The 26,620-nt window shown below is 36.9% G+C and overlaps 1 protein-coding gene across 5 annotated transcripts in view; it reads right to left on the bottom strand.

Annotated features, from left to right (window-relative positions):
* Positions 1 to 9,623: 9,623 nt before the first annotated feature.
* C5H14orf39 (chromosome 5 C14orf39 homolog) overlaps positions 9,624 to 26,620 on the bottom strand; it is a 37,051-nt gene continuing 20,054 nt past the window's right edge. For 4 of the 5 annotated variants that reach the window (XM_068947379.1, XM_068947377.1, XM_068947378.1 and 1 more), the window contains 12 exons: positions 26,136 to 26,178; positions 25,169 to 25,289; positions 23,875 to 23,969; positions 18,922 to 19,061; positions 18,398 to 18,477; positions 16,278 to 16,363; positions 16,115 to 16,179; positions 14,988 to 15,058; positions 13,735 to 13,892; positions 13,077 to 13,212; positions 11,516 to 11,573; positions 10,032 to 10,340 (listed from right to left, as the gene is read on the bottom strand). In XM_068947379.1, the coding sequence (XP_068803480.1) occupies positions 10,138 to 10,340; positions 11,516 to 11,573; positions 13,077 to 13,212; positions 13,735 to 13,892; positions 14,988 to 15,058; positions 16,115 to 16,179; positions 16,278 to 16,363; positions 18,398 to 18,477; positions 18,922 to 19,061; positions 23,875 to 23,969; positions 25,169 to 25,289; positions 26,136 to 26,178 (1,256 nt within the window). In that variant the 3' untranslated portion in view covers positions 10,032 to 10,137. Of the gene's footprint in view, positions 10,341 to 11,515; positions 11,574 to 13,076; positions 13,213 to 13,734; positions 13,893 to 14,987; positions 15,059 to 16,114; positions 16,180 to 16,277; positions 16,364 to 18,397; positions 18,478 to 18,921; positions 19,062 to 23,874; positions 23,970 to 25,168; positions 25,290 to 26,135; positions 26,179 to 26,620 lie in introns of all 5 variants that reach the window. The other variant, XM_068947375.1, reaches the window with a different exon arrangement.

Here is a 26,620-nt window from a genome sequence, read left to right as displayed (position 1 = left end):
AGTACTAGAGGCTTGACAGAGCAGACTGACTGGTATTGAGATGTCCTATGCAACCTTAACTCCCACTGGCATCACTGGAAACCCAAGGTGCTTAGCACTTGTGGGAAGCACTCAGCATTTGAGGACTAGCATATCATTGTCTACTCAGTCTATTTAATTGGTAACATCTTTAAGGCCTGGACTCTCTCTCACTGTGCCTAATATAATGCAGCACCAAATAAAGCTGCGCCCTGTGGCCGCTCCTGTAATATAAATGATAATTGCTGCATAAGTCCCCTAACTATAACTACAAAGAAATCCAGACGCATGTTCGCCCTTACTGTTTAAGGGAGAACAGGAAGGATTGCTCCAAAATTAATCCTTTGAGTCTCCTGTCATAACACCAGTGATGTTTTGACAACCAGGAATATTTACACCAGTTTATCCAATTCACATATATGCTGAATAAGAAAGTCAACCTACTTTTTATTTAGGAGTAGCTGATCGCATAAAACTAGGCTTTGGTCCAATACAATAGACTTAATGAAACCTCAGCAATATTATCAAAATATTTAGCAGTGCTTAGTGTTTTCTTTTGCCAATGCCACAGAATCACAGAATCACAGAATGGTTGAGGTTGGAAGGGACCTCTGGAGATCCTCTAGTCCAACCCCCCTGCTCAAGCAGGGTCCTCTAGAGCATATTGCCCAGGATCGCATCCAGACGGGTTTTGAATATCTCCAGGGAAGGAGGCTCCACTACCTCTCTGGGCAACCTGTTCCAATGCTCTGTCACCCTCACAGTCAAGAAGTTTTTTCTCAGGTTTAGATGGAACTACCTGTGTATCAGTTTGTGCCCGTTGCCTCTTGTCCTGTTGCCGGGCATCACGGAGAAGAGATTGGCCTCATCCTCTTGACACCCCCCCCCCCTTCAGATACTTATACACGTTGATGAGATCAAACAACATCAACACTGCTTACACTGTGTAGCTCCCCAAGCCTACATTGCAATTACAGTGTAATGCAGTTATATGTTTTGATACTTAGCTACTATTTAGTCATATGAGTGGAGAGTTAATTATATGACTTCAATACTTAAACTTTGTCTTTCTCTCTATCTATTTTTTTTATCCTGGTACATTAATTAAATTATTCATACTAAAACTCCCAAAGATATAGTTAAACTTCCAGTTATAACGATTAGTGTTTCACTTAGAGAAATCAGAGGTATGACTAAAGATTTGCTATATAGATCGTCATGTTATAAAACTACAATAGCGTTAGTCACTGAACTGTAGTATGTAACAAAACCAGCTAACAGAAGCACACATTCATTATCCATTACTGTCCCTAAATCACATAAACAATCTACTATTAATTGGGGTTTTTTTTAAAGAATCGTCTCTCCAAACTTTTTAAGTCTGTGAGAGTTGACAGATTTTCAAATAAGTGATACTCTAACATTTATTATCTAACACCTATTATCTTCTTTGTGCAATAAGATTACCATAAAGAAAATGCTGACAGTTTGTTAGTAACATTGGGCAAAACATTTCAACCAGCATTTCCAAAATGCATGTTTACAGCTAAATGCATGCATCCATAAAAATACATGCATCCATAATTCAGCACCAAAATTCATGGTATATTTCTTAGAACTGAGTATCAGCTTGCTTTGGTAGGTGCCTAAAAATTGATTTTGTTGTTTAACATTAGGAAACTGTACTGACATTTTCAGCAATATTCTTTCTACTTCAGTTTTGTCTTCTGTGAAATAGAAATACCTTCTTCCACTCAGGAACTTGCAAATATAATAAATATTTCCAAACCACTACAAGTTTTCAAAAGAAATGCTGAGAATTATATTTTCATCCTCCTTGCTTTATTCCTGTAAAAAAATATTTTCTAAAGTTGTTCTGCATAACTTAACAAGTACTAAGAATGTTACCAAGCCTGAATTATAAGTACATGACAACTGATTGCTGAGCTCCAAAAGCAGGAGACATTTGCTGATGTTAACTTCATTTTGTAATTTACAAAGACAATGTATAAGCACTGACCATCAACTGTCAGTCCTGATATGACGGTAATAACAGATAACGTAACTATTTCTGAAGCTCTGGAAGAAATCACTAACCCAGCAGCACTCCCTTGTCAAAAACATCACCGTAACTGACAACGTAAGCCACAAAAGACAGAAAACAGAAATCCAAATCATTATTTTACTTTATGCCAATACTTGCAAATGAAAAGAGTGCTCTGCCCAGCCTCTGACAACCTACTTTACTCCAGTAGTGTCAGCTACAATAAAACTCAACAAAGGGAACTGAAATACATGTAGAATCCACTGGAGCATCTTTCTTTTTCCATTTTGTGATGTAAAATGTTCTGTATTAAAATATTGACACTACAATATGTGAGCTTGCTGCTATAAACACACAAAGTGGAGCACAATGCTGCCTGCCTGCCTTATGCTGTTGTGAAAGTGCAATTTACATACCGAAAAAGACTTATGCCTCAACCCTTGGCACTTGCTTTGCATCACAGAGATGGCACTAAGTGCCAAAACAACACTAAAGCAATTTTGGCAACATAGGAATTCTTTTGTCTTAGAGCAGCTATGCCTTTCTCTTTCTCCAAAATCACAAAGGGACATGAGCAGAAGGTATGCAAGAATCTACCACATCCCAGCAAACCCTGGATGCCATAATGACAGAGGTAGTCCACCTAACTTAGAGCGATTTCACAGATGCTTTTACCTGTGAAGGTAGCTGATCTGTATCCAATCATTCCATTGCAGTATTTCTGACTTCTCAAAAAGGAGACTCTTATGGTCCCTTGACGCTAGCACAAAAAGCTCTTGCCTCCTGCTGATCTTCTCAAATCTTTTATGTGGATGTCTAGCCCTTGGGAATATTACTATTGACATCTACGGAGATAAACATCCTTTACATACCCACAGATGGGCCAGGGTACAAGCAATAGCAACACATTGAACAGAAGAGCTGAACTGACATTCCTGCTTGCTATATAGACTTCTTGCAGGACCTTCAACAGTCCAGTCCCAAACTCAGTTTCTCATTATGTTACTGAGGATTGTGTGATGCTCAATGACTGTGATAATGTGGCCATACAATTATCTACGGCAGAGCCGTAATTTCAATGCAATACAAGACAGGTTGTGCAAGTGTCCTACCGGTGTGCACCAAGTATGTCTCAGGATTACCTAAAAGAGCAGTGCGAACTATTAATCTCCTATGTCCATTAAATTATTGGCTGTTTTACCAATTCTTAAAAAAATGAAACCACAATTGGTAATTTTGATACAGCTGTCTAGAATGGATGACGACACTACATTCTTATCATGCATGACACCAGGCATTCAGCAATCACAAATTTTAATCACTACTCCTCTACGTTAGTTTGCAGTTGGCAAACTAGAACTACAAGCCTATGCAGCAACAACAGCAAAACCTCCCAAATCCCACAATGTAGAGCCACTTTCATAGCTTTTAGTTCTTTGAAGTTAGGTTAAAATAGACAATCTATCCAACACAGTTTTTGCAATCAGAATTCTTCCCTTGTGCTAGCAAAAAACCTGCCTATTTGCGAAAACTGGTAAGAGCACAACCCAAGGTAAACTGGACGTTTACATGAAGTAATGACCAGCTGCTTCTTAGCACCAACTTCTTTTGAGTGTGCTGGAATGGATTTAAAAGCACCTCTGAAGTTCAGCGTTGAAGTTTTCAGCACAGGCTTTGTCTTACATCTCTTTTATCAGAACCCTGCTGCTCTTTGGCCTCTGACAATTATTCGTAAGTATTAGTTCAAGATGGTATAGGAATTGAGTTTGGCCTGCACAGAAGGACAAGCACAACATACAGATGAAAATGCAATTTACTGGAGCTGGAAAAGGTCTAAGAAGCCATGTTCTGCATCTCTCTTCCCAAAAAACAACAGCAGTGGCAAGCAAGGAGGTCTGCAATGAGCACAGGTGATCAGGTCCCCAGTTTAACCTTTTCATGTCTCAGATGGCATAGGTAATAAGCTGGAATATTTTTGAGAGCCTCTGCCAGCTGTGAGGGAGAAAGAGAAATTGGCAGCTGCATATGATTAACTTCTTCAGTATAAGTAGCAGTGAGAAACATGACTGGTCAAGTGTTTGGGGCAAAAATCATTCTGAACCATGTATTGTATCAGGTGACATTTGCCAACCCATACGGCATGATTTGAAATTGTGGTAGACACTAGTCCTGCTTTGGGTAATGGCTAGAATGCGTCAAAGACTTGGAACCTCCCTGAAATGTAATGGAAATATTACTTACAATAGATTGTATAGATAACTGTAAGTAACATTTTTTAATCACTTCTACCGATACCCAGAGCTTCTGGACATGAGCTCTCTGCGGCTGTTGTTAGTAAACTGATCACAGCACCATGTGTTTTGTGGAAATAGTACAACCAGCCAAACATGTGCCTCAAGAGAAAGAGAAAAAGCAGCAAGAGACCACAGTTAGCTCAAGGCAGTCCTACTCCAGCAGAAGGGAGCAGAGAAGACTTGCAAGCTCCAAAATGAGATTGCATATGGATTGTCAACAACCAAGCTTCCCACCAGTCATAACATCTGGTTCCCTACTAGCCAGCACTTTTATCACTTAACCCTAGGCTTCTTTCCCTGATTTTCTGTAACCCTAATGGCAAAGCTTTATGGAATATAGTGCGCTGTGAAATAATTTTGTGGACTGTGAAACAAGATGGAAAATGAAGTTTATGTTATTAAAATATTTTACGTTAGTTTTCCTAGAGGATCACAACAATCAAATTATTTAACTTTTGTACACGTTTAAACATTTTTTAACATTGAATTGTCCCTCTTTTGATATTTTTTTAATACTCTTTCAGTAGCATTTGTAATTTGAAACTAGTAGCATCTGTAATCCGAAATTATATGCAAGCTGCATATTATTATTAGTGAATACAGTTAACTACTGAAAAGAAGAAAATCTGGGACACGGCAAAGTAGGAGGAAGAACTTACCTTTTCAAAGGTAATGTGTTACAAGTGCTAAAAAGAGCATCATCTTCACTTCAAATCAAGCAAGGTACAGGATTCAAGAAACAACGTGCCAAGAGGCAATCTCTCAGCAAGATGTTAGCATCAGAACACAAAGTGATGTGTCTGCAAGCAGAACTGCTGAGCTGCAAACAACCTGGGTGTGAGTCAGAGAATATTAGGACAGTGCCTGTCCACCAGGAATAAAGACGTGATTGCATGTGACTTGTGTCAAGTCTGGAGACATCAAGAGCAGAACATAAAAGCAAGGCAACAGAGAGATTTCTAAATGAGCCATTCAGCCTCTAAGGCAACTAATCTGGCAAAAAATTCCAAGAGAAGAAGTAAATATTCTAGGTCTGTGATCCACAGTTACAGCTTTCATTCATTTTTTTTCAGGAAGAGATCACTGAAACAACACGTTTTAAATTATTAAAAAACAGAATCATCTCCTTTTAGTTTAGCCTGTCTGTAACTGTGAAACCAGAATCCACTCGCCTGTTCAGGCTCATTAGTGTCCTTGGATCCTAATGACTCACTCAGTTGCAGTAAATGAAAAACTAATCCTTGTTTTATGCCATTGGCCGAAAAGGATTAACCAACTCTTGCTACCCGTGCAATCAGCCTTGCAGTGGGGAGATTACTACCCTCTAATACTGTAAGTCTACACATTCCAATCTGTTACGGTAAGTAGCACTTAAAGCTTATTTCCTTGAAATGCTTAAGCGTATTAATGCTGTAGTATAAGATTGTTTTCTTATGATGCAATGATTCTTCTACCACTGCCCCAAAGTTTGCATTTACCCATACGTATTTAGGCTGCCACTTTACTTCCAACATGAAGTTTTATTTATGTTCATAATCTTGAAATATGACATGAAACAGAGATGCATCTTTACATATGGCCTAAACTTGCCAGGCAATCATATACAGAATTTCCATGGAGTGCCATACGGAAATTTTTTGGACTGTGTGGAAAGACTGCAACTCAGACTGTAAGCAGTTGCAACTGAAGCCCGGGGTTTAATTAACTGTTTGATTTTTGAAATTCCGGATGATATTGTTTCATCCTACAGTTAATCTTAACGGGTGGCTAAATACAGACCCACCACTTAACATTCAGTGTTGCCTAATCAACACTGTGTGTTCGTAACAGCTGCATCACTGCACTTCTTCCAACCCAGAATTCTGGTTGCTCTGGCTATTTTACATACGAAATGAGTGACCAGTCATGTGAGGGGAGTGTACAGTGTGACCTTCTATATACGTTTCTTTCACATGTTGGCATCACTGAAAAATGAATATGGGAAAGAACCAATTTTAACACTACAATATGCATTCAACTTTTTTCCCGATATAAAACTGAGGAGCTCCTGTGTTTTTATCATCATTATTTATCACCATTATCTATAATAGCAGAATAAAAATTCTCCTACAGAATGTTAAGATGTGCATGCCTTTGATATCGATAGACTTAGCCATGAAGGTACAGAAAACAAATAAATTGCTCTAAATTGGGAAACGTGATTTTTGAGTGAAAACAGTTTGATGAATACCTAATTTTCCATCACAGGTGTTCTGTGAAGCAGTAAAACAAGATTATAATAAAATAAATGCTATATCCCACAAGTGCTGGAAGTCATTCCAGTAGTCTTTATCTGCTAGTTTATAAACTATATTTTTAGTCTCAATCTGTCCATCTGTCGCTTATTTGTTAGCCAAATATCCTGGGCTGTTTATAAGCCCGCTTTATGTTAGTGTATCAGTAAAATTACCAGTAAAATAGCTGATGAGGTCCTGGTTAAACAGTTAGAGAAATCATACCTTACAGATTATAATGAAATTCCCAACGTTAGGGTGCTTTTAACTGAAAAATGCTACACAGCTAACGGGCTCACTATGGAAAAAATAATTATTGGAGAGAAGAGAACATTTAGTGTGTTTTTTTCCTCTTAACTCCTCGTCATTCTTAAATTTTTTTTTTACTGTGGGATAAAAATCAGTATCTTGTAAACGGAATCTCCTATAAACACTAAAGTAAATACAGAGAAATACTCTTTCTGTTATTTCGGATCAGAAAAATGACATGCCAGTATATGTATTGTTCCTCTGGGACAAAGATAACTGAGGCATCAAAGTCTGCCTCCTGGCAGCAGCAGGTGACTAGTGTTTAAAAATCGTACTCAACAAATTCAAAAACAAATAGCTTTAGCCAAATGTCATGATAACCCCTACCATTTTGATGATCTAGAACATGTAACCAGCACTGATCTATAGTCTTCTGTAAAACTGGTCAGAACACTAGCTCTTATGAGGATTTTTCATGTGAAACAATTTTCAGTCAAAAATGCCATTAAAAAATTAGATGGAACAATAAAGATAGCAGGGTCCTGAATAAACATTTGCCTTCTGATTAGGATACTTAAGATTCAAAGGAGATTCAAAGTCAAATCCCTGCTCTGCTTATTTAGAACAGGGATTTTTTTCTTTTTATTACCTCACCACTGAGTTACAAACCTGAACTCTGTTTTACTAGGTACAATACAGGGACAAAACAAAAAGACAACCCTCACCTCCAAGGGTTTACAGTTCGAGTATAAAGTACAACCATATTATCACTTTGGAGACAGCTGCACTGCTTTTAAGAGATTACAGCTCCCCAGCTGCCCATTGCTATCCCTCTGCTGGAGGTTATGGTCTCTAGCTAAGTTGTATTACGCCTGTGGTACCTACCTCTCTTCTACCAGAGTCCAGAGTCAACTGAGTTAACTTTCTACACTTTTAGCCACGATATAAGTCAAGATTCTCCACTGAGGAATGAAGAACAAGCACACAATCCATTTGCCACATCTGCACCACGGGGGCAATAATGTCAAACAACAACTGGTAATGCAAAAATAGCACTCTCTTCTCAAACAGCCCCAGCTACCTTGACAAGAGGATCTCTGCAAACACTTTCAGACAGGAGATGGACGTAGTCAGGGGTGTATGTAAAGGACAGAACAAAACAAAGTTGGTCAGTGTAATGAGTTTTAGTCTCAGCAGTCCAACAATATAACTGCTACTGATTTTATAGACATGATAAGAAAGGATCCTCTTAAGGCAGAATTTGACAGATACCAGTGAAGTAGCTCAGTGAGCGTTTATATGCAGCTTCTCCTAACCGTAAGTCAGAGCATGAACATCTCTCAGATCTCAGAAAATTATCCCAAACGCTAGGTGGTTGCCTCTCCTGAGGCAGCTTCCTCTTTATTGCTATTAATCGAGCTACCCAATTTGTGTAAGTAATCATCCAGCAAGATCTTGGACTACGGTTTTTCCCACTCCAGCCAGCAGCCTTGACTACTGGACTATATAGAAAGGTCAGAGACAAGGATGATGCAATTCATCAGATGACAGGAAGTCAAGGTTCAGTTATGGAATAACCGAGCCAATAAAATTGCACTTTCTAGCCTTCTAAATTATCTCAGAAGAGTGTCAGTAGCATACCCTAAGACACTACCCAAAAATCTTAAGTCAGCTCTCAAATTTGCCTATCGCTTAAGTGTTTCAGATGTCCAGGAATGCAGTAGATTAGAAAAGCTGTTTAAAATAGATGAACAGGTAAATCTACACAAAGTCCACTAAATCCATGTGTCCCTCTTCTTATTTGCTGGATCTGAGCAGCACTTTAGTTAGGCTTCCTGAGTCCTTCTTCAGAATCCTTCAAAAATACCCACTTTCACCATTCTCTAGGTATAAGAACTTAAGGAGAAGCTAGGCTGCACAGAGATGTTCCTAAGGCATTAGGGGTTTGGCAGATAAGGAGAAGCTGTGGCATAGATAACTGAGCTCTTGGTCATTTAGGGCTTTGCAGGTCAGCAAAGGGAAAGGGGACTCTATTCCCCTTAGGATTCTGTTGACAGTTCACTGGCAGACTGTGCAGACTATAGCAGTAGGATGTTTTTCATCAGCCCGTTCCACTCACTCCACGTGTCTCTCTGGCTAGTTTATGTACTTGCAATGTTTTTTTTTTTTGTGTGTGTGAAGTTTGGTGAGTGATGTGGTCTCCCCTTTATTTGCTCTGCTTACCTTCTTCCAGCATCTTGCTTGCCTGCTGTCAAGGGTAATTCCTCTTTTTGGTAAGTGACTGAGAAACAGACTTCCCTTATGAACTTCAAAAAGAGTTCCAAAAATTAACAGTCTGTGTTTCACGTGAAACAGAAAAGATGGACTCAAAAATGATCTGGTATTTCCTTTAAAAGCCATAACTCTTAAACTGCTGGTTCTAGAGAAGTTGGTTTTGAAAAATTCACAGGGTACAGTATGGTGGATGGCTCAGAATAGACAGCATTCCTTGCTGAATAACTGTGATGCTGTCTTCACAGCCAGACATTCCAGAAGGAAAGCCATTTGTGGAGAACTGATGGATATACCTGTACTGATTATACTTTGACTTCGGAGATTGTCTGTTTTTGTATCTTTTTTCAAAAGACACTAGATAAAGTGGAAGGACCTTACTTTGCTTTCAGCGTTTCCAGTTAAAAAAAAAAGTTGAAATGTCCAGTATTGTAACTACATTATTTCACTTCACATATTAACAAAGCCTTACATAAAATTAACAAAAACGTTTATTTCAAAAACTTCATATATATTCTGTGTAAAATAGATAATTTAACAGATTTAAGAACACTGTATTTAACTCAAATTCAGCTTTGACCGCTTCAGTAAAGTTACTTTTACTAACAATTTCCACACAAAGTATTTATTTTATATCAAAGACTGAAAGTACTCATCTAGAAGTTTAAATGCTCTCGCTCAAATATTCAATTAACTCTACAGGCTATTGTAAAATGGTATTTCTGCTGCTTGTAAGTGCCAATTTAGGGAAAGCATATCGCAACATTTTATGAAAACAACATATTTAGAAAATAAATTTAAAGAATAACAGCTGCATCTCAAAGCATGCGTGCTTGATGAACACATACATGTTCTTGCAGCAATTGCAATAATGTATTCTAACATGAAATGAAAAGAGAAGATGAAATGCTTTGTACTTTAACTTAAGAAACTGAAAACATTTGTCAAGGCTAAGTAGCAGAAGAATTTAAAAGGAAGTCAAAGGTATTCAAAAGAATGTAAATGGCTTTGTATTTTGTAAGGAAGAATGAAAACCTTTCACTGAAGGAGATTGTGATGATCTCTGATCCTGTCCAAATGCAAATGGAAAACTGAAGTCATCTTTTCCATCTCCAAATGCATGAGAGGATGACTCCGAAGGGAAGGGAAAGGTAAACACATCTTCATTTTCTGATTTCCCAAATAAGCTTCCTACATGAAAAACACATTGAATTAATTATTGGATTAAATCTTACTGAAAGAATACTGCATTCAACATAGGATGTTTTGCAATAATACTGTACTGCCTCCATTCTGTTGAGCCTACAGTTGTGTGTTTATTTGTGCACTATAAATGATGCTTCAAGGAGGGCATTATTAGGAATCTATGTAGAAAGAAATGTGAAGTACGTAAATTATTTGGAACAACAGACAACTTGGGTGAAAATATTTTGAGGGTGAAATATTTTGAGTACTGGGTGAAATATTTTGAGTACTAAGCAGCAGAAGTCTTTGTTCTTTAGAGGAGAAAGAATCCACACAAAGATATCAACTTAAAATGTGATAAACAACTGAAATATTTTGAGAAACAAAGGCATAGACAGAAAAGCCATTTATACCACCTGAGTTTTATATTTAACAACACAAAATCCACACACTTTCCTCTAAAATAGTTACACTTATCCACTTCAAGAAAGTAGCTTTGCACCTGTAACATTTCAGAAAAAAAAAAAACACCTTTCATTTCAATAAAGCCAGGATTTCACACAGATTGTGTAAATATGCACAGCTCACTTAGTATGCATGGAAGATATGGTTTATAAGGTCTGAGTCTCCTCTCTCTCACTTGTGCTATTTTCACATTGGGTACTTCCACTGGCTTAGATCACTGAAAGTCAGTTTACACTCCATATTTCTCCAACAAAATGAACTCTCTCCATTTTAGTTCAGGGCAAAAAAAAAACCCAACAGGTGTACTCTTCCAACACTGAATTGGTAGCCCTCAGTGGTATTTATCAATTACTATAGCTTTTTACACTAAAAGAACAGACTTTTTCATGAATAAGAAAGCTTACAAAACTTTTATACTACTAAATTTTCTTCTCCCTTGTAATTCCTGCCAGAGTTTGCTTCAAGCAAGCCTCTTCTTTCATGACATCTAGTACATGTGAAGTGCAAAAGACAGGACATGCAGGGAAAGATTTATGCTAGTCAGAATACAAATGTACACAATAAATCACTGAATTACAAGGTTACAAACCAACATATAATAATTGAACATCCTTTTAGACAAGCAAGGCTACCCTGTAAAGCACCGTCATTAGCTTGTCAGTCATATATGCACAAGAAAGCTAGAATATACAAGCGCTTTTCATTTTCAGACTTACCAATATCTTTGTGTGGGGACATGGGGTTTAAGTTTCCTGCCGAATAACTTTCACCTGTCTGAAATGTAACAGTTGTTTTATTTGAAAAATGAGACACTAAATAAAAGCTCTAACGCTGATACGCAAAAAGTTCATTTGGGATTGATGAGAAAGATGCTTTCCCAGTGAATGTTTGCATCCTTTACAAAATCTGCATTAAAATTTTTATTTCAGTTCTGAAAGTTGCAAGGTAAACTTTTTGAAGAGAAAGTTTTCATAATATTTGCTTACATCAGCAAATAGACTCCCTTTGCTCTTCAAAAAACATCAGACTGAAAATTAACCAAAATCTGCAAAATCTGGTTGCTGTTTTTTAAACTAAAAAGGATCAAAATCATTTCATTCTGTGAAAACTGCTAAGCAGTAACAGAACTACTCCCTCCTAAGTATGACCTGATAATGGCAGAAGGAACAGCAGTACAATCACTCTTGAGAAATGTTCTCAGGCTAGACTTATAATCGATACTTAAATCCAACTTAAGAATTTCAAACTCCAGCCCAACTTCAGAGAGTTCCATGTAACCACTAGAGAATAGAGAACTGCTAAATTCTTAGTTTCTGCTGCTGAGCAGGCACAGAATAATTTGGCTTCTGACAGCACTAGGTGTCTTAGCACCTACTTCATTTCTAAACTGCTCAACAGTCTACTGATGCCCTGCATACAGCTCATGCTAGGAGATACCACCAATGCATGTCTTGACAAAAACAAAATAAAAGACATTCTTCTTCCATCCACCAACTTCTATCTAGTAACCTCAAGATCTGAGCACACCCCTGGAATATGAGATAGTTGGATTCAAATCCCTCACTTGCATCATGTGGTTTGAATCTGCATTGCCAGCAAGCCATACCTAACTACTGCACTGTGCTCTGATATGCATCTATCCTAAATGACCCAATTATCTATCCATTAGGCCAGGGAGAACAAAAATGGCTCTACAGCACTGTAGTTAGGCAATCTGCAAAGGAAAAGGAAATCTGGATTCCACCCCCTGTTCCAATTAGCTAGCTACCTAAATCCTCCATCTAAATAATGCTGCTAATCTTTATTTGCTTTTCAGTGTTCCTAATAGATACTCCTCTTTCTTTCCTCTCTGTTCCGCTTTTTGTAGGGGAAAGAAAAAAATACTCTTAAGTAACTAACTGCCCCCCTGCAGCAACACAGAAACAGGCAGGTTTGGCATGACAGTTGTGAATTCTGCTAGGGCACCTTAAGTTTTACGTGCCAACGCTGAGCCAGAAACCTTTTTGTGAATCTAGTTCACCTGTATATCTGCACAAGAGTCAATCCTACCATTGCCCAAGATAACTTCTGATCAGTTATGTATCTTAGTAGGATTACCAGGTAAGGAGATAAGCGTTTTCAAAAGATATCAAATGCAAAACTAAACAAGCTAGTAAAAAAAAAAAAATCTGATAAAAATATACCAAGTCTGAAAAACCTCATTCACTGTTAATGCTGTTTTTCTTACAATACTTTGCCTTGTGGAAATTTAATGTTCTCAAGTACTCAAATTTTTACCTCATCAGATGAATTTTCTGCCCCAAACACAGAAGAATCAAACAAATTAAAGCCAGGTGACTTCTGGGAGAAGCTCATGAGAGAAAAGAAATTAGGAGATTTTGGTGTTACTTCTTCACAACCTAAGTTATGAATGCTGTAATGATAAAGGAAGAAACGACATTAATAATTTAGGAAAGTAATTCAGGTGGCTTTTTCTTTTTCTGTTTTGTCAGTTTCCTAAATCGCTACAGCTTCCACCAGTACTTGCTTCTTGCAACACAGAGCAGGTAATATTACTCTGTAAACTGAAGTGTTCTTATCAATCCCCCTCCTTTTCCCCTCATACTCCAAGAAAATAGTTTAAGGATAGAAACTGGTGAAAAAAATATTACTGCAGGAGAAGGCAACAATTTTGGTAAAGGAGCTACAAAGGATGTACACCTCTTACGTTTCTGAGTAGAGTTCCCTTTTTTCAAAACAGGTTCAAATAGAAATGATACTCTAAAAACAGACTCTCCTAAATTACCCAGAATGACTCAGAAAAATTCCGAGTATGTTCAGAAGAGCTTTCTAGAGAAGTCTTTCTATAGTATCTTTCAGAAATAAAAGAAATGCTTACACAATAAACATCAATACAACTTGGCGCACAAAATCTAAATAAAAATTGAAATCATACAAGTCAAATGGAGGTGTTTTAGAGAACTGCGTGTTCTTTTCCTTTGAGCCAGGCATTCTTACAAACTCAGGTGTTTCAGGTGCTCTTAGAAAATGTTCATCGCTTTCTTCTGCTGTGTCAGGATTATCCTCACTTGACTTAAAACATGCGTGTACATCCTATTAAAAAGAAACATACAATAATGGTTATGGCACACATAATTTCCCAAAATATATAATCTATTTACCTATATATATATTCATTATATGCTTTAGAATATTTTATTTTCATGAAAAATAAAGGGAATTTAATTACATGCTCACAGTTCCATATTCACCATAGTTACAACTGTAACCTTAATTTAGCTAATTTAAAATGGACTTCTGGTTGAAACTGTACATGAAGATTTTCATTCCAAAAATGAAGAAACTTGTGGGGTGACTGAAAACATTGATTTTGAATAAAAGATCTCATTCTAAGTTATGGCTTGGCATAATGCTTTAAGTCACACTGGAATCCTATTGATATTCCCTAGTGAAATAAAGGAATATCACCATAAGAATATATTTCAGCTGACTGAGCTAGCTTCTCTCTCTCAGGAAATGTTAAATGGGAAGGCACACTTGAATTCCATGGAGCAATTTTCATCAGGCTCAATGTTATTTTAAAAATATTCTTCTTCATCAGCTGCCTGCAGGCATGAGTCTGTGATGAGCCAACCAGAAGAGGAGAAGTATCTCTGACTTGATCTTGATATAAATCTGTATATGCAAGGTGTACACACAACTGGCTTGAACACACTGGTGCCATGAGCTTGAACTCACACTCGGGCACAGTTAATAAAAGCGGTGCAAATGCAGCCATACAGATTCTGTAATAAGCACAAAGCCTGTTCACTTTAGTTTTGTGGGAGAAGAGAGTTTCAAATGCCAACACTTTTTAAAAATGTTCACATGCATCTTAAGTCACATTGATGAAAGTTATATCCACCAATTCTATACAAAAACATACGATGTGCATAAGGATAGTCGTCCTAAATCACTCATAGTTGAGGGAACATAATAAGCCACAGAACACTGACGTAATCCAGGGCAATGAGCGCTGTACTAATAATCAGAAGGCATGGACTGGCTTCTCACCAGTTGGGTGCCTTCTAATGAGTTACTCTGACAATTCCTGGCAAATATGTCTTGCCAATGGATTAAAATATGCCAAGATACTTTGACTACTCTAAATAGAATAATTATCTATGACATAAGAAATGGTTCACTTACTTGATGTATATATGAAGAATCCTTTGACTCATCTTCTGCTTCTTTGTCATCACATCTGGTCTCTTGGTTTGCTACACAAATAAGTTAGCACTGCTCGTATCGTAACAGTATTTTAAATGGATAAATAAAAATTACGTGGTGGAAAAGAATCCTTGAAAAAGATTCACTAACTTGGCACTGCTATTGACAAGGAAGTGTTCTGACTGTGCTTTTCATAATAACCCACTATGTGGCCATTTTCACAATAGTTTCCTCTCATTCTGCCACTTATTCACTATCGTTGAAGTAGTGCATAGGCTGCTTCATATTGTTTAGTATGTTATTCTAATCTAGCTATTGCTCCCTGAGAGGGCTAATACCAGTCAACAGAAACCATGTGAAAACAACATAAAAAGCACATCCATATGAGACTGATGAAGTATATCTCAAAGAACTGGACAAAAGCCAGGATGGGAAATGAGAATGTTATCAGGCTTTCTTCCCTAATTTTCAGGACATGCAATGTTTCATGCACTGTGAGCTCAGATCCTGCGTCTCAGGATGTATAATTAGGATCCTGTTTATATAAAAGGACTGTAATTTTTGACACAGATCTAAACTGGCAATATAAGCAGAAAAAATATATATTAAACTAAAGCTCAGTGCCTTGTGCCTTCAAAATTATAGGTGCATTTGCAACTACTCTGTTTTGTTTCTGTTTCATAAGTTAACCTCCATTTTTAATAATATTATTCTGATGCTTCTAAATTCCTGAATTACTTAGTTTATTATCATTCCCTTTTCTGGGTAGATTTTTTTACTGGATTTCATCTTATCCATGCAATTTGAGGCTACAGTATGGGTTTATGAGGGATGCTGCGAGGCTACCTTCATTAGCATCGGCCAGTGCTGAATGCATCCCACATCGATGGGCTACTGCACAGCTCAGTGTCCATTTAAATTAGGATTCTGCCTGCCTGCTATACCCACAAGTTTAAACTAACTAATCAAGGTGAAAAATGAATACAAATGGTAGTCCACCTGATGCCGAAATTAACATTTGGCTCCTATGTTTTCTTCTTTTATAATTATTTGATCTGGCATAGAATAACAGTTCATCCTATCCAAAAATGTCAGTGATACTTTACCTATTACTGTATTGTCACTCTCAAACTGTTGATTAGGGGTCATCTGCTTTGGAGGAATTAGCAGTCTAAAATACAAAAATAACACTACTGTTTGTCTGAATGTAGATTAATCCCATAATCTTTAATCTTAATAATAAAAATTACTTTATTAAAGAAAAGTTACCTGAACTGCATTTGGTTTTGCAAGCTTGCTATTGATGAAACTTCAGTAATTTGTGGACTGTTAGTCCCTGCATTGCCAATAACCATCTGAAATACAGGAAAAAATTCAAGTGAAGCAGCTTATGAAATTTTTACTTCAACAATACTGCTCTGTTTTCTCATTAAACACTCTTTTAACCGCTGTTTAGGGGTCGTACAACATACAAACATTTTTTGCCTTTCTTTGCATTACCGCCGGTTAAACATTTTCACAGTGTGATAACCAAAACCACTTGTACTGTTTTTGATAAAGTCTCATTCAGAGCATTAATGGCTAGAGATGAATAATTAACTTTTTAGTCTTACAAATAATATTACAGAATACACCAACTTTAGTCATGTTTTCTACCACTGCAACCAGGGTGCTCCTGCTCGACAACACAGAAAGAGCCAGGCCTGTCTCTAGCTCTAAAGGCCGAAGTGGGTATGCACATAAGCAAGCATGTCTCCTGCGTGGAGTGGAGAACTGCAGGAAACACAGAAACGCTCCCCTCCTCACAGGCTTTCATCAGATCAGAAGCCCTAGCTCTCACATATAGCACATATTTGTGCCTAAAGGGCACAGAGTGGCACTAGCACTCTTTGCCTTAGCATCAGAAACACGTTATTTCATAGGGAGCTGCTAGCTGTTTGTTTTGTTTTAATTTCTAAAACTTATTAAACTACATTAAATTGGGGTGGGGGACACAAGGGCTGGGTATGCAGAATCTTTCTGCCACTCAGCTCCTGCAGCTTATAGCGCTCCTTTTCTGAACCACAGCAACCTCCTTTCCTCCACTCCTTTTATTTTTCCTCAGACTCCATCCTCTTTTCCTTGTTGCCATCACCCTTTCTTAAAGTTCCCTTAACCTTGACTTACTGCTTCCCACTATTCTTCTGAGTGCAACTCTAGGTCCCACCCTACATTCCCATTCTCATCTCTGGATTTCCCTGGCAGCAGCCCTTCCTTCATCCTCATCATGCTGAACTCCCTCAGCCACTCACCAATCATAACTGTGTGAGATTTCCTCTGGTCTTGCTCCACTCAAACTAGCCCTTGCCCTTCATGCTGTCTTATCTTATAAGGGCTGCTTCTTCTATTACAGGCTCTATCCTAAACCATTTAGTGATTCCCCCACTTCATTCTTCAGTTCTGGTTCTCGTAATTTTTCACTTGGAAAATGCTGTTGTTCCTTAACATTTGGATTGAAACAGATCCAGTGAGATGTCCCTTATAAATAAAGGTTTTTGTATGAAAACTTTCCCAAGCTTTCGCACAACAAACACCATTGCAACCAATTTACAGACTTTATCTCCTATGGCCTTACCTTATCTGAGTAAGCCTTTTATACTTTGATAATCTACTGGTCCTATGAACGTTCCTGCAGTTAATGAGATTTTTATCAGTAGTTTTTATACCTGTGCAAGTTGTTCCTCCAATTTGTGTCTAGATTGTTTTACTGTGTTTGTATATTTAAGATACTAAGCTGCAGAACATTTCAGCTTTTCAAAGAAGTGCCACAGAAGCTGTGTTTTATGGGTAAGAAAAGGAAAATGCAGCTGTGGACTCCTCAAGTGTACAAAGCAGTGCTTCCAGAGGTTTTTACTCCTCCGAGCCTGGACTTTTTTTTCTGACCAACCTTTAGAGCTGAGCTGTTGACCATAAAGATGGTCCTGTATAGCATCCTGCATATTTAGTCCTTTAGGAAATTCTCCATTATGATCCTGTTTTAGAATTCCAAAAATTTCCAACGTACAATCAAGTAAATCTACACAGGTTATTCTAAACTTAAAAAACTATTATACAAAATGATTTGGATAGACCGTCCACCTAAACTATTGGAAAGGAACCAATATTAAAATGCTTAATAAAACTGTCAGTCTCACTTCACAACAGCATGAATCATTTTGCAATAAGATATATATTTTCAGCAGCACCTAAGGAGGAAAGGTTTTTGTTATGATCACAAAGTCCTTAGCGTCCCGGTTCCAGTGTTAAGACATTTTATGTAAGACAAAACAGCACTCGCTATATCTGAAGTATTTTAACTTTAAACAGGCATTATACAATCTCATGTTTTTACCAAGGGGAGAACTGCATACCTGTGCTTGAGTTTCTGCTTGGCTGGAGGAACTGCTAGTGACCACTGAGTGTTCCATTGACTCTTCTTTTTCTTCTCTCCCTGAAGTAATAAATATTACTTAATATTGTTAATAGCACTAAGTGTCCAAAGCATGGCATTGTTAAACTGAACTTGTGAACAATGCTTATAAACGTTCCTCTTAATAGATAGCTAAAAGAAAGGTATCGCAGAATATTAAAGTATCAAGCAATTTACTACAAATAATATTCATTTACAAACAGTGCTAAAGCTAGTTTTCAAATCTGTCTGACACTACATATCAGATATACCTGACATGTCACTTTCCTCATTGTACAGAGGAGAGAGGAAACAGATACAGATTTTCAAAACGTAAGGACGGCTAAGTATTCAACTGCCATTGAAAGCCTAGTGCCAACAATCACAGTAGAAACAGTTGACTAGATTTATTATCGTGGTTTCCATTCATTTACTTCATAAATGAGCCAAAATCCTCACAAAAATATAATCAGAAACACACTGCACCTGTTTCTGTCCGCTGCATAGAGAATCTAATAGTCTGTACAGACTGGACTAATTTCCGAGGAATGCAAGGGAGATGTAGCGGTTTATACAGCTGATGTTTCTCATTTAACAAAGGTGGATGTTCACTCTCTTCAAATATCCTAAAGAAATGAAGTTAACAACTGAAAACAAAGGAAATCATAAATTACAACTGCTTCAAGTAAATGGAGTTTTCAAGGGAGATCCATGCTTCCAGGGAGGTTCTACCTCTTTTAGCTCCAGCAAACCATAAGCCTTTAAGTTTTCCTTAAAGAATGCCAGACGGGCAGAAAATATCATTGAAAGTGGAAGACACGAAGTAGTAATGAGCTGATCATAAGAACACTGCCAACTTGAATTTTGTCAGCATCAAAGTGTTAGTAGTTGAGGTTTTATACTTTTATAAAAGTACCCTAATCATTATTATAGTTCTAAAATCATATTTTTGCATTTAGAAACAAATTTTTCTCTCCCTGAGGTTGTCTGAAATACTCATACTATACACACACAAAAGAGGAAATGACAGCAAGCGCTTTCACTTGTGGGCTAATTATCTATGTAGGGTAAATAGCCTTTCACACCATAGTAAGACAAAAGTTAGCAGGACAAAACAGGGTAAAGTGACTGTTTGGCACAAGAACATTTACCACTTTTTTAAATACCGAGTTTTATTTTATTCTCTTTCTGGCATTCCTGCTTGGTGCCTCTGTGCTTCTATCAACAATGTCTGGTTTATGGCTGACTAAGCAATACTAGTCAGAACAACTGAAGACTTGAGTCAGGTTCTTTCTTGTTTTTATAAAACTTTTTCTTAAATAAAAAGCAAGATAAAATGCAGGATGCACTTTATAGGGCAGTACGGAACAAAACTAACAACACTGCTGGTTAAACAATACCAGACTAGAAGCACTGAATAAGATACTGACCTAACAACTCATTAAACTAATATACATGCCCAATTCTGATCGCATAAAATCATGAACGCACCTCAAACAAGTAACTCTGATGAAAAGGACTATCTTCACCTGTAAAGTTACGCACATGCCTCATGCTGGGCTGGACTCTGAAACCTAACAAACTGCATAAACCATATACCAGCCAGTACGATATATTAAACAAAATAGGAATAATGAAATATTTTTTTCTGAATTTATTTCAGTTTTAATAATTACAGATGTTGCTTGTGTCAAGAATGAGTACAACAGGAAATAAGATGTCTACACGAATGTAATTCAAATGTAATAATTACATTTCTAAATATCTGCCCTCCATGAAATAAAGAGTTCTTTTACAACGTTTATCCAGTCAGAAGAATGTATCAAGGGCAGTTAAAAACAGGACTCAAGCACGTAAGTTTTTTTTTTAGTTTTAGTAATGAAACCTTCCCCAAAAACCCTGCAGTTAATTTCAATGTATATACAACACACCTATCTACATCCTTCCCTCCCCAAAAACGCAACTGAAAAAAACTCCACAGGCATCTTCTCTGACATAATTAATAACCATTGAAAGAAAAATCAAGCTGCAGACTGAAGCTCAAAATAGTCCAATTTGCAGTAACAACAAGAAAGATCATTTGTCTTCTTTATCTGTTTCATGGTTGGTAGACATCTGAGTAGATAAAAAATCTTTATCTCGATCTATATTGCGAAATAGATAATATTTTTGTTTTTTACTGAGTTACAAAGTGGAGAAAAAAATAGATATTCTTAAGTCAAAATAAAATTGCATTTCCTTGGCAGCAATTTCTTCTCTATATAACAAAGCCCAAAGATGAATATGGCTTTATCTTTACTATTGTATTTAAGTGCATTTAGATTATACCTATGAAGAATCACACTGACTACTGTGATATTACCAGGACTTTTTACTGAAAGTGTGCTCAGTATTTACTGAAGGTGTGCTCAGTACTCTAGTCATAAGCATGCTAACGAGTCCTTTAGGAAGCAGGATTTTTATGACTAACTGCCATATTAACTAATAATAAAGTAACTAATAATTACCTGTGAGGTTGTGCTCACTATGTGTGTGCGTGTGCGTGTTGACTATTCTTACACGTTTACACTTAGAAGTCCAGAAACAGCTTTATAAGTATTTTTCCAAGATTGATATTAAGAAGTTTTTCCCCCTTTGGTTAGTAAAGCTCATCACTTGTAATACAAAGACACTGAAAGAATGGCAACAATCCTCTACAGAATATGCTTTGCAAGAAGTATTAACAAAAAAGTCTCATTTGGAACACAAGATATTTTAGGTATTCAGAGACAGAATTAAAATATATAATCAAATCGAAAAAATTATCGAATAAAATTATAGAATAATGGAATTAAATCTCTCTCAAACATTGTAGAAAAGCAAAGGGAATGAACATGACATATGCCAAAGCATTTAAGATTTCAGCCTTTCTGTGTAATAAAAATGACCTCTAATTGACAAATAAAGACCAGAGCTTCAAAAGAGTTCAAGAAACTTAGCAGTCCAACTCACTTTAAAAATCAAACAGATATGTGCTGCTATATAGTTTCCTAATTGGTGATTAACGAGAATTCTTGGTCTGGAAAGTTTAACTACGATACTTGCTGTGTATAACTGGTGAACAACGACAGCCGACTAATTAGAAAAAACTGCTGGTATAAGAAGAAGAGAAATCTGTGTTTTGCAGTCAGCCTAATCAACAACTAGCTGGCCAGCAATAACTGATTCAAACTAAAATATTCCAAGCTTTTTAGAAGAACAGTTACCATTGCCATTCTCCTGTCCAAAGGAAAACATATATATTAGCAGCTATTAATTAACTTCCAAGTTGGTCTCTTGCCTTGTAGCTCTGTAAAACATTTCATGGGTTTTAATTTGGTATTGTTCTGCTCAGTGCTTTCATTGCTCTGCTTAGTCCTTTCCCCTGATGCTGCTGGTTTCTCTTCATGCTGTTCTGCTTCAGTTCATGGAGACTGACAGTATTTTTCTTCCCTTCTTTTGTGGCAGAAGAAAGTATGTCCCATTTCTTCACAAAGTTGTCCTTGCTTAGTAGTCTTGTAGTGACTGAGGAACAGCTCACAAGAAACTACTGCCTCTGGTACCCATATTCTGCTGTTGCATATGTGTACATTGCCTTGAGTCTGCAAAGGTTTTAGCTCGTATGACTATAGAATATGCTTTCCAAGAAGCACTAGCAAAACATGTCTCATTTGGAACGTAAGATAATTTAGGTTTTCAGAGGTAGAGTTAAAATATATAACTTTAATACATTTTCTCTTTTCATAGTGATTATATTCACAGACTCATAATATACCTGTTTGAACATCAGTAGCTATCGAATCAAATTGTCTCTTTCAATGCTTTTTAGTAAAGATGATTTTAGCAAATGACAATCCTGACTTCACAAGTGCTAACTTTTTAATACACTAATGCCAAATGGGGATTGTTTAAAACAATTTTGACACCATTTTCCACAAGTCTTTATATTGCGAATATCTTTGATATGAATAAGCTTAAAAATTTACTCTAGGTAAAACATATTAATTAATAATCAGGTTATGGTCTGATACCATATGCTATATCAGGTAAATGCGTACATGGAAGTTAGAGAGAAACGTGAGCTAGGATAGTGTAAAACGTTTGCAGCATCTTACAACTGTGACGCAAACAATGGAATGGTTGCTTCAGTAAGAGTATCAAAAACGTCTACTTCTATGCAATCAAGTCACAACTTCTGGTGAAGGTGCAAGCACCTAAACGCTCCGTGCCGCAGAGGCAAACACAGAACTGGCCAGTCTAGCAACATGCCCTTCACAAACCCTTTCTATGAGAGGTTTGACTGGGTGCTTCTTACACCCTCAGTCCTCAAGCAGATTTCCTCTGTCTTTCACAATATTTCTTTAATTAGCATTTTGCTTTCTTCAGACTCAATATGCTTGGGTTCCTTTGAAAATCCCATGGGACTGTTTCCAATCTTTTTTACCGAGTGTTACATCTAAGTGCATTTCTTGCTTCCTTGTATTTCTGAGGTCTTGTCAATTGAGAAAAGCACATGTATGCAAGTAGAACTGGTGCAAGGCTAAAAACCACAAAAAGTTAATCACTTGCATAATTCACATGTCTATAGGAGGACATTTTAAAATGTCCATGTGGAAAGGATCATAGGGATAGTTACAATGACACATTTCTATACATATAAACCACTAAATGGCTAACTTCAAACCCTACAAAGCTTCTTTTTCAAGCACAACAAAATGTAAAGTCACTTGGACTAAGTCTTTTGGACATACTTTCAGTTTCACACGGAACTTGGTCTAACAGCACTAGCTCTAAGGGTGATGCTTCAACGCTCACAAGGATTCCAGATGAGTGCAAGATGGTCGTGATGGTGATTTTCAGTCACTTGTAAATGAGCTCCAATTAAAGTGAGCCCCAGTTGTAAATGACCACTGAGTAATTTACTAAGCCATTAATCCTGTCTATGAAACTTTCACTCACGCTTGTTTATAAGAACTAAATTAAGGGTTAAATTTCTTAAGTGGTTCAGAAATGAATACAAATGGCATTTGGACATTTGGAGCCTGACTGCGTTTTCACCAAATATTTATTTAGCAGAGGTAATATCTTTTATTTCTGATCGTGCAGTCAAGGCAGCTACATTCAAAACCTGTAAAGCTATCCACATAATTCTCTAAGCAGTTGTTACGATGAACAAAGACTTCTGAATAGCATGTTTCCAAATACATTTAGCTTTCAAGAATCAAAATTCACCACTACTTTTTAATAAACCCCAAGAAATATGAAACTTTTAAAACTACACAATTAAATCACCTGTCCAGGGTTGCAGAAGCCTGCCAGTCATTATCATAGCAATAATTTGTGTTCATTGTAGTCATTGTGTAAATGCTGAGCTGGCATTCTAGATGAAAGCAAAGAAAAAAGCTCATTTTTTAAATGTACCTTTCTTTAATCTCCTTCGGCTTCTCTAGCTTTCTTTTATTTGTTCCTTCCATCATTTCTGAATTATTTTGATCTTCTGTAGTCCCTTCAAATGTCTGAAAAGAACAAATAATTTTCAAAATCATAAAAACTTGAAAAATTACAGCTACACGTTGCAAATGTTTTCTAAATGTGATGAATCAGTGCACAGCACCACTATTTTTGTGGCCAAGATAGTCTAAAGAAATAAGCAGAACAAGGTTTGAAGAGAGAGGCAATTTTTTTGTTGTTGTACCAACTGTAACAACTGGAATAAACACAGAAGTTTTTTGAGTATAGACCACTACAAACCTATTTAAAACAAGGAGCTTTTTAAATGCTCTCCTTAATAGACACAAATTAACTGACCTCATCCCTTTTTACTGGATGTTTACACAGCACCTACCACATTGGGAACTTCAGTCTATAACTACAGCTGTCAAACACCACTACACATTATAAATAAAACCCACCACCAGTGCACAGTACGCTTCTCTCAGCACTAGGCTGGCTGCAGTGGACATGCCTGACACAGCTGTAAATGGACTATTTCATCATCCGGTCCAGAGAGGCAAAAGTGGCCAGCTGCGATACTATAAAAACTTACCAAATCCTTAGCAGACTGGCCTATTAGCCTATTAAAACTTAGGAGAGACCTTTGACTTCTTAGTAGAGGAGTGGGTGGAAGTGCTGTCCTGATAAAGTCCTTTTTTGAAAGATTATCACTTTGGAATCAGAGCTTCTTCTAGTCAATGGAACTGTACTAACCTCCTGTCTTAAACCAGCAGGTTATACCTTTGAGGTTTATTTATACCCACATTTATTTGAAAAAAAAACCTAGGAATTTATGTGACTCTTATTAAAACCACATTTAGTTAAACATATTAATAAAACCTTTTAAAAACTAGTAGCATCTGTGATGTCAATACACTCAAGCCCTGGGGCTCACTAAGGAATAGCACTGCTATATTTTGAAGAGTATCGTCTGGCCTTCTAGAGCTAGTACAGAAGTCACCGTGACACGGTGCCTTGAGGGAAATGATGGTGTAAACTGAGGTCAGTAAAAAGCAAGTTTTAAGAGCTCTTACGTTCATGGACCCTTCTTCACTAAGAAAACATATGTGATGTTACAGAAACATAACTACCAATTCTGGAATCAACCTGTTGGTCTGTGTGCTTGAAAACGCACATTTTTTTTGTCTCAGAAAATCTAATGGTATATATCTACATATATAAAAATGTATGCATATAAAATAAAATTGAAATACACAGTTACCTTTTTTAAATAATTTATTTTCATTTCTAATTCTTCTGCTTCTTTTTCTAATTCATTTGATTCTTGTGTAGCAGCTGCAGCATGCTTTAATATTTCCTGTGTTTTTTGCCTCAGAGAAGCACTTTGATGTTAAGTAATATATATGGTACATAAAATGTAATCATGTCAGAGAATAAAGATATTAAACCGTAACCTCCCTCTAAGTATTTTGCTGAAAAGCTTTTCTTTTACAAAGCCTATCAAATGTGAATTGTACATGTAGTAAAATAGGAGCTAAAGCTCCCATTGGGACAATCACTGACCCTGTACTGCTCATAAGGTAAAAAAATCCTATGGAAACAAAATGTGGTAAATGAAACCCTAGTAAAGATCTCTTATTTTTTCCAGTCATTTGTCAGAGAAATAGAATTTCATCAAAAAGGGCAGAAAGGTCACTCATAAACTTGGTGAATTAAGGAGATAAGGGCCATCCCCATGCAGGCCATGAGAGTCAATATAAGCTCTGATGCTATGAAAGCTACAGGAAGAGGGATTTCCTGCTCGCTCCAGTGACAGCAAGGCTACAGAAATCTCCATGGCAACATTATTTTTTTCAGATTAGGTATATTAACAAATCCCTTGCAGCCCTATCCCTTAAGTGCAAATGCTAGAGGTATGGAAAGCTAAGACAAGTTTACACTTCTTAGACAAGCATTCCAATCTAACTTTGCTTAGTCTTCTCTTCCTTAATGGAGCATTTTGACTGATAAGTCATTAAATGAGATTTGTTCTTCTTTACTCAAAATGCTCCCATAAATTTTAACTGAAGAGTATTATTTGGCCTTCCGTTTTCTCATAGAAAAATGCCTTCGCTGCCACTCTAGACGTAAACATGTAAATAATTACCATACTCTTTAATAGAAAGATGCGAAAGGTAGATATGAACTTTTCCCCCATAAACTGCATAAATACTGCACAACAAGGATACATCTGTAGAGCCCAGTCATGAAGTGATTTAAAAGGGGTAGGCTCTGCAAAAATAAAACTTAATTTTAGAACATTAATTCACAAATCTAATTTTATTTACAAATGTAAGATAAGCTAATAGATTGGGAGCACTTATCTTTAGACTAGTGTCCATAACAGAAATAGCAGTACAGACAGTACGACCATGAAAAAGAGTATATAAATAAATACATGAACAATGCATTAAAATAGAATTTTGAGAGGCTAGACCTAACGTAATTTTACTATTAAGGACTTTTTTATCCCAAGAAGCCTAATGGCAAACCCCTCCCCCTTAACATTCATAGCTTGGAAGTATTAGCATGCATATTCTAAATCCTTGTTCAAAATCATCCCTCTCAAAAAGGTGTAACAGAAAAAAATAACTTTTTATTGGCTGAAAAGAGCCAATGTGAAAAATTAATTAATGGATGCTTGTACAGTACTTTAACATGCAGCGCACTACCA

The sequence above is a fragment of the Struthio camelus genome, chromosome 5 (genome assembly GCF_040807025.1).
Source record: "Struthio camelus isolate bStrCam1 chromosome 5, bStrCam1.hap1, whole genome shotgun sequence".
NCBI classification, from domain to species: Eukaryota; Metazoa; Chordata; class Aves; order Struthioniformes; family Struthionidae; genus Struthio; species Struthio camelus.
Note: the sequence above shows the minus strand (reverse complement) of the source record. Positions and strands in the feature narration are given on the sequence as shown.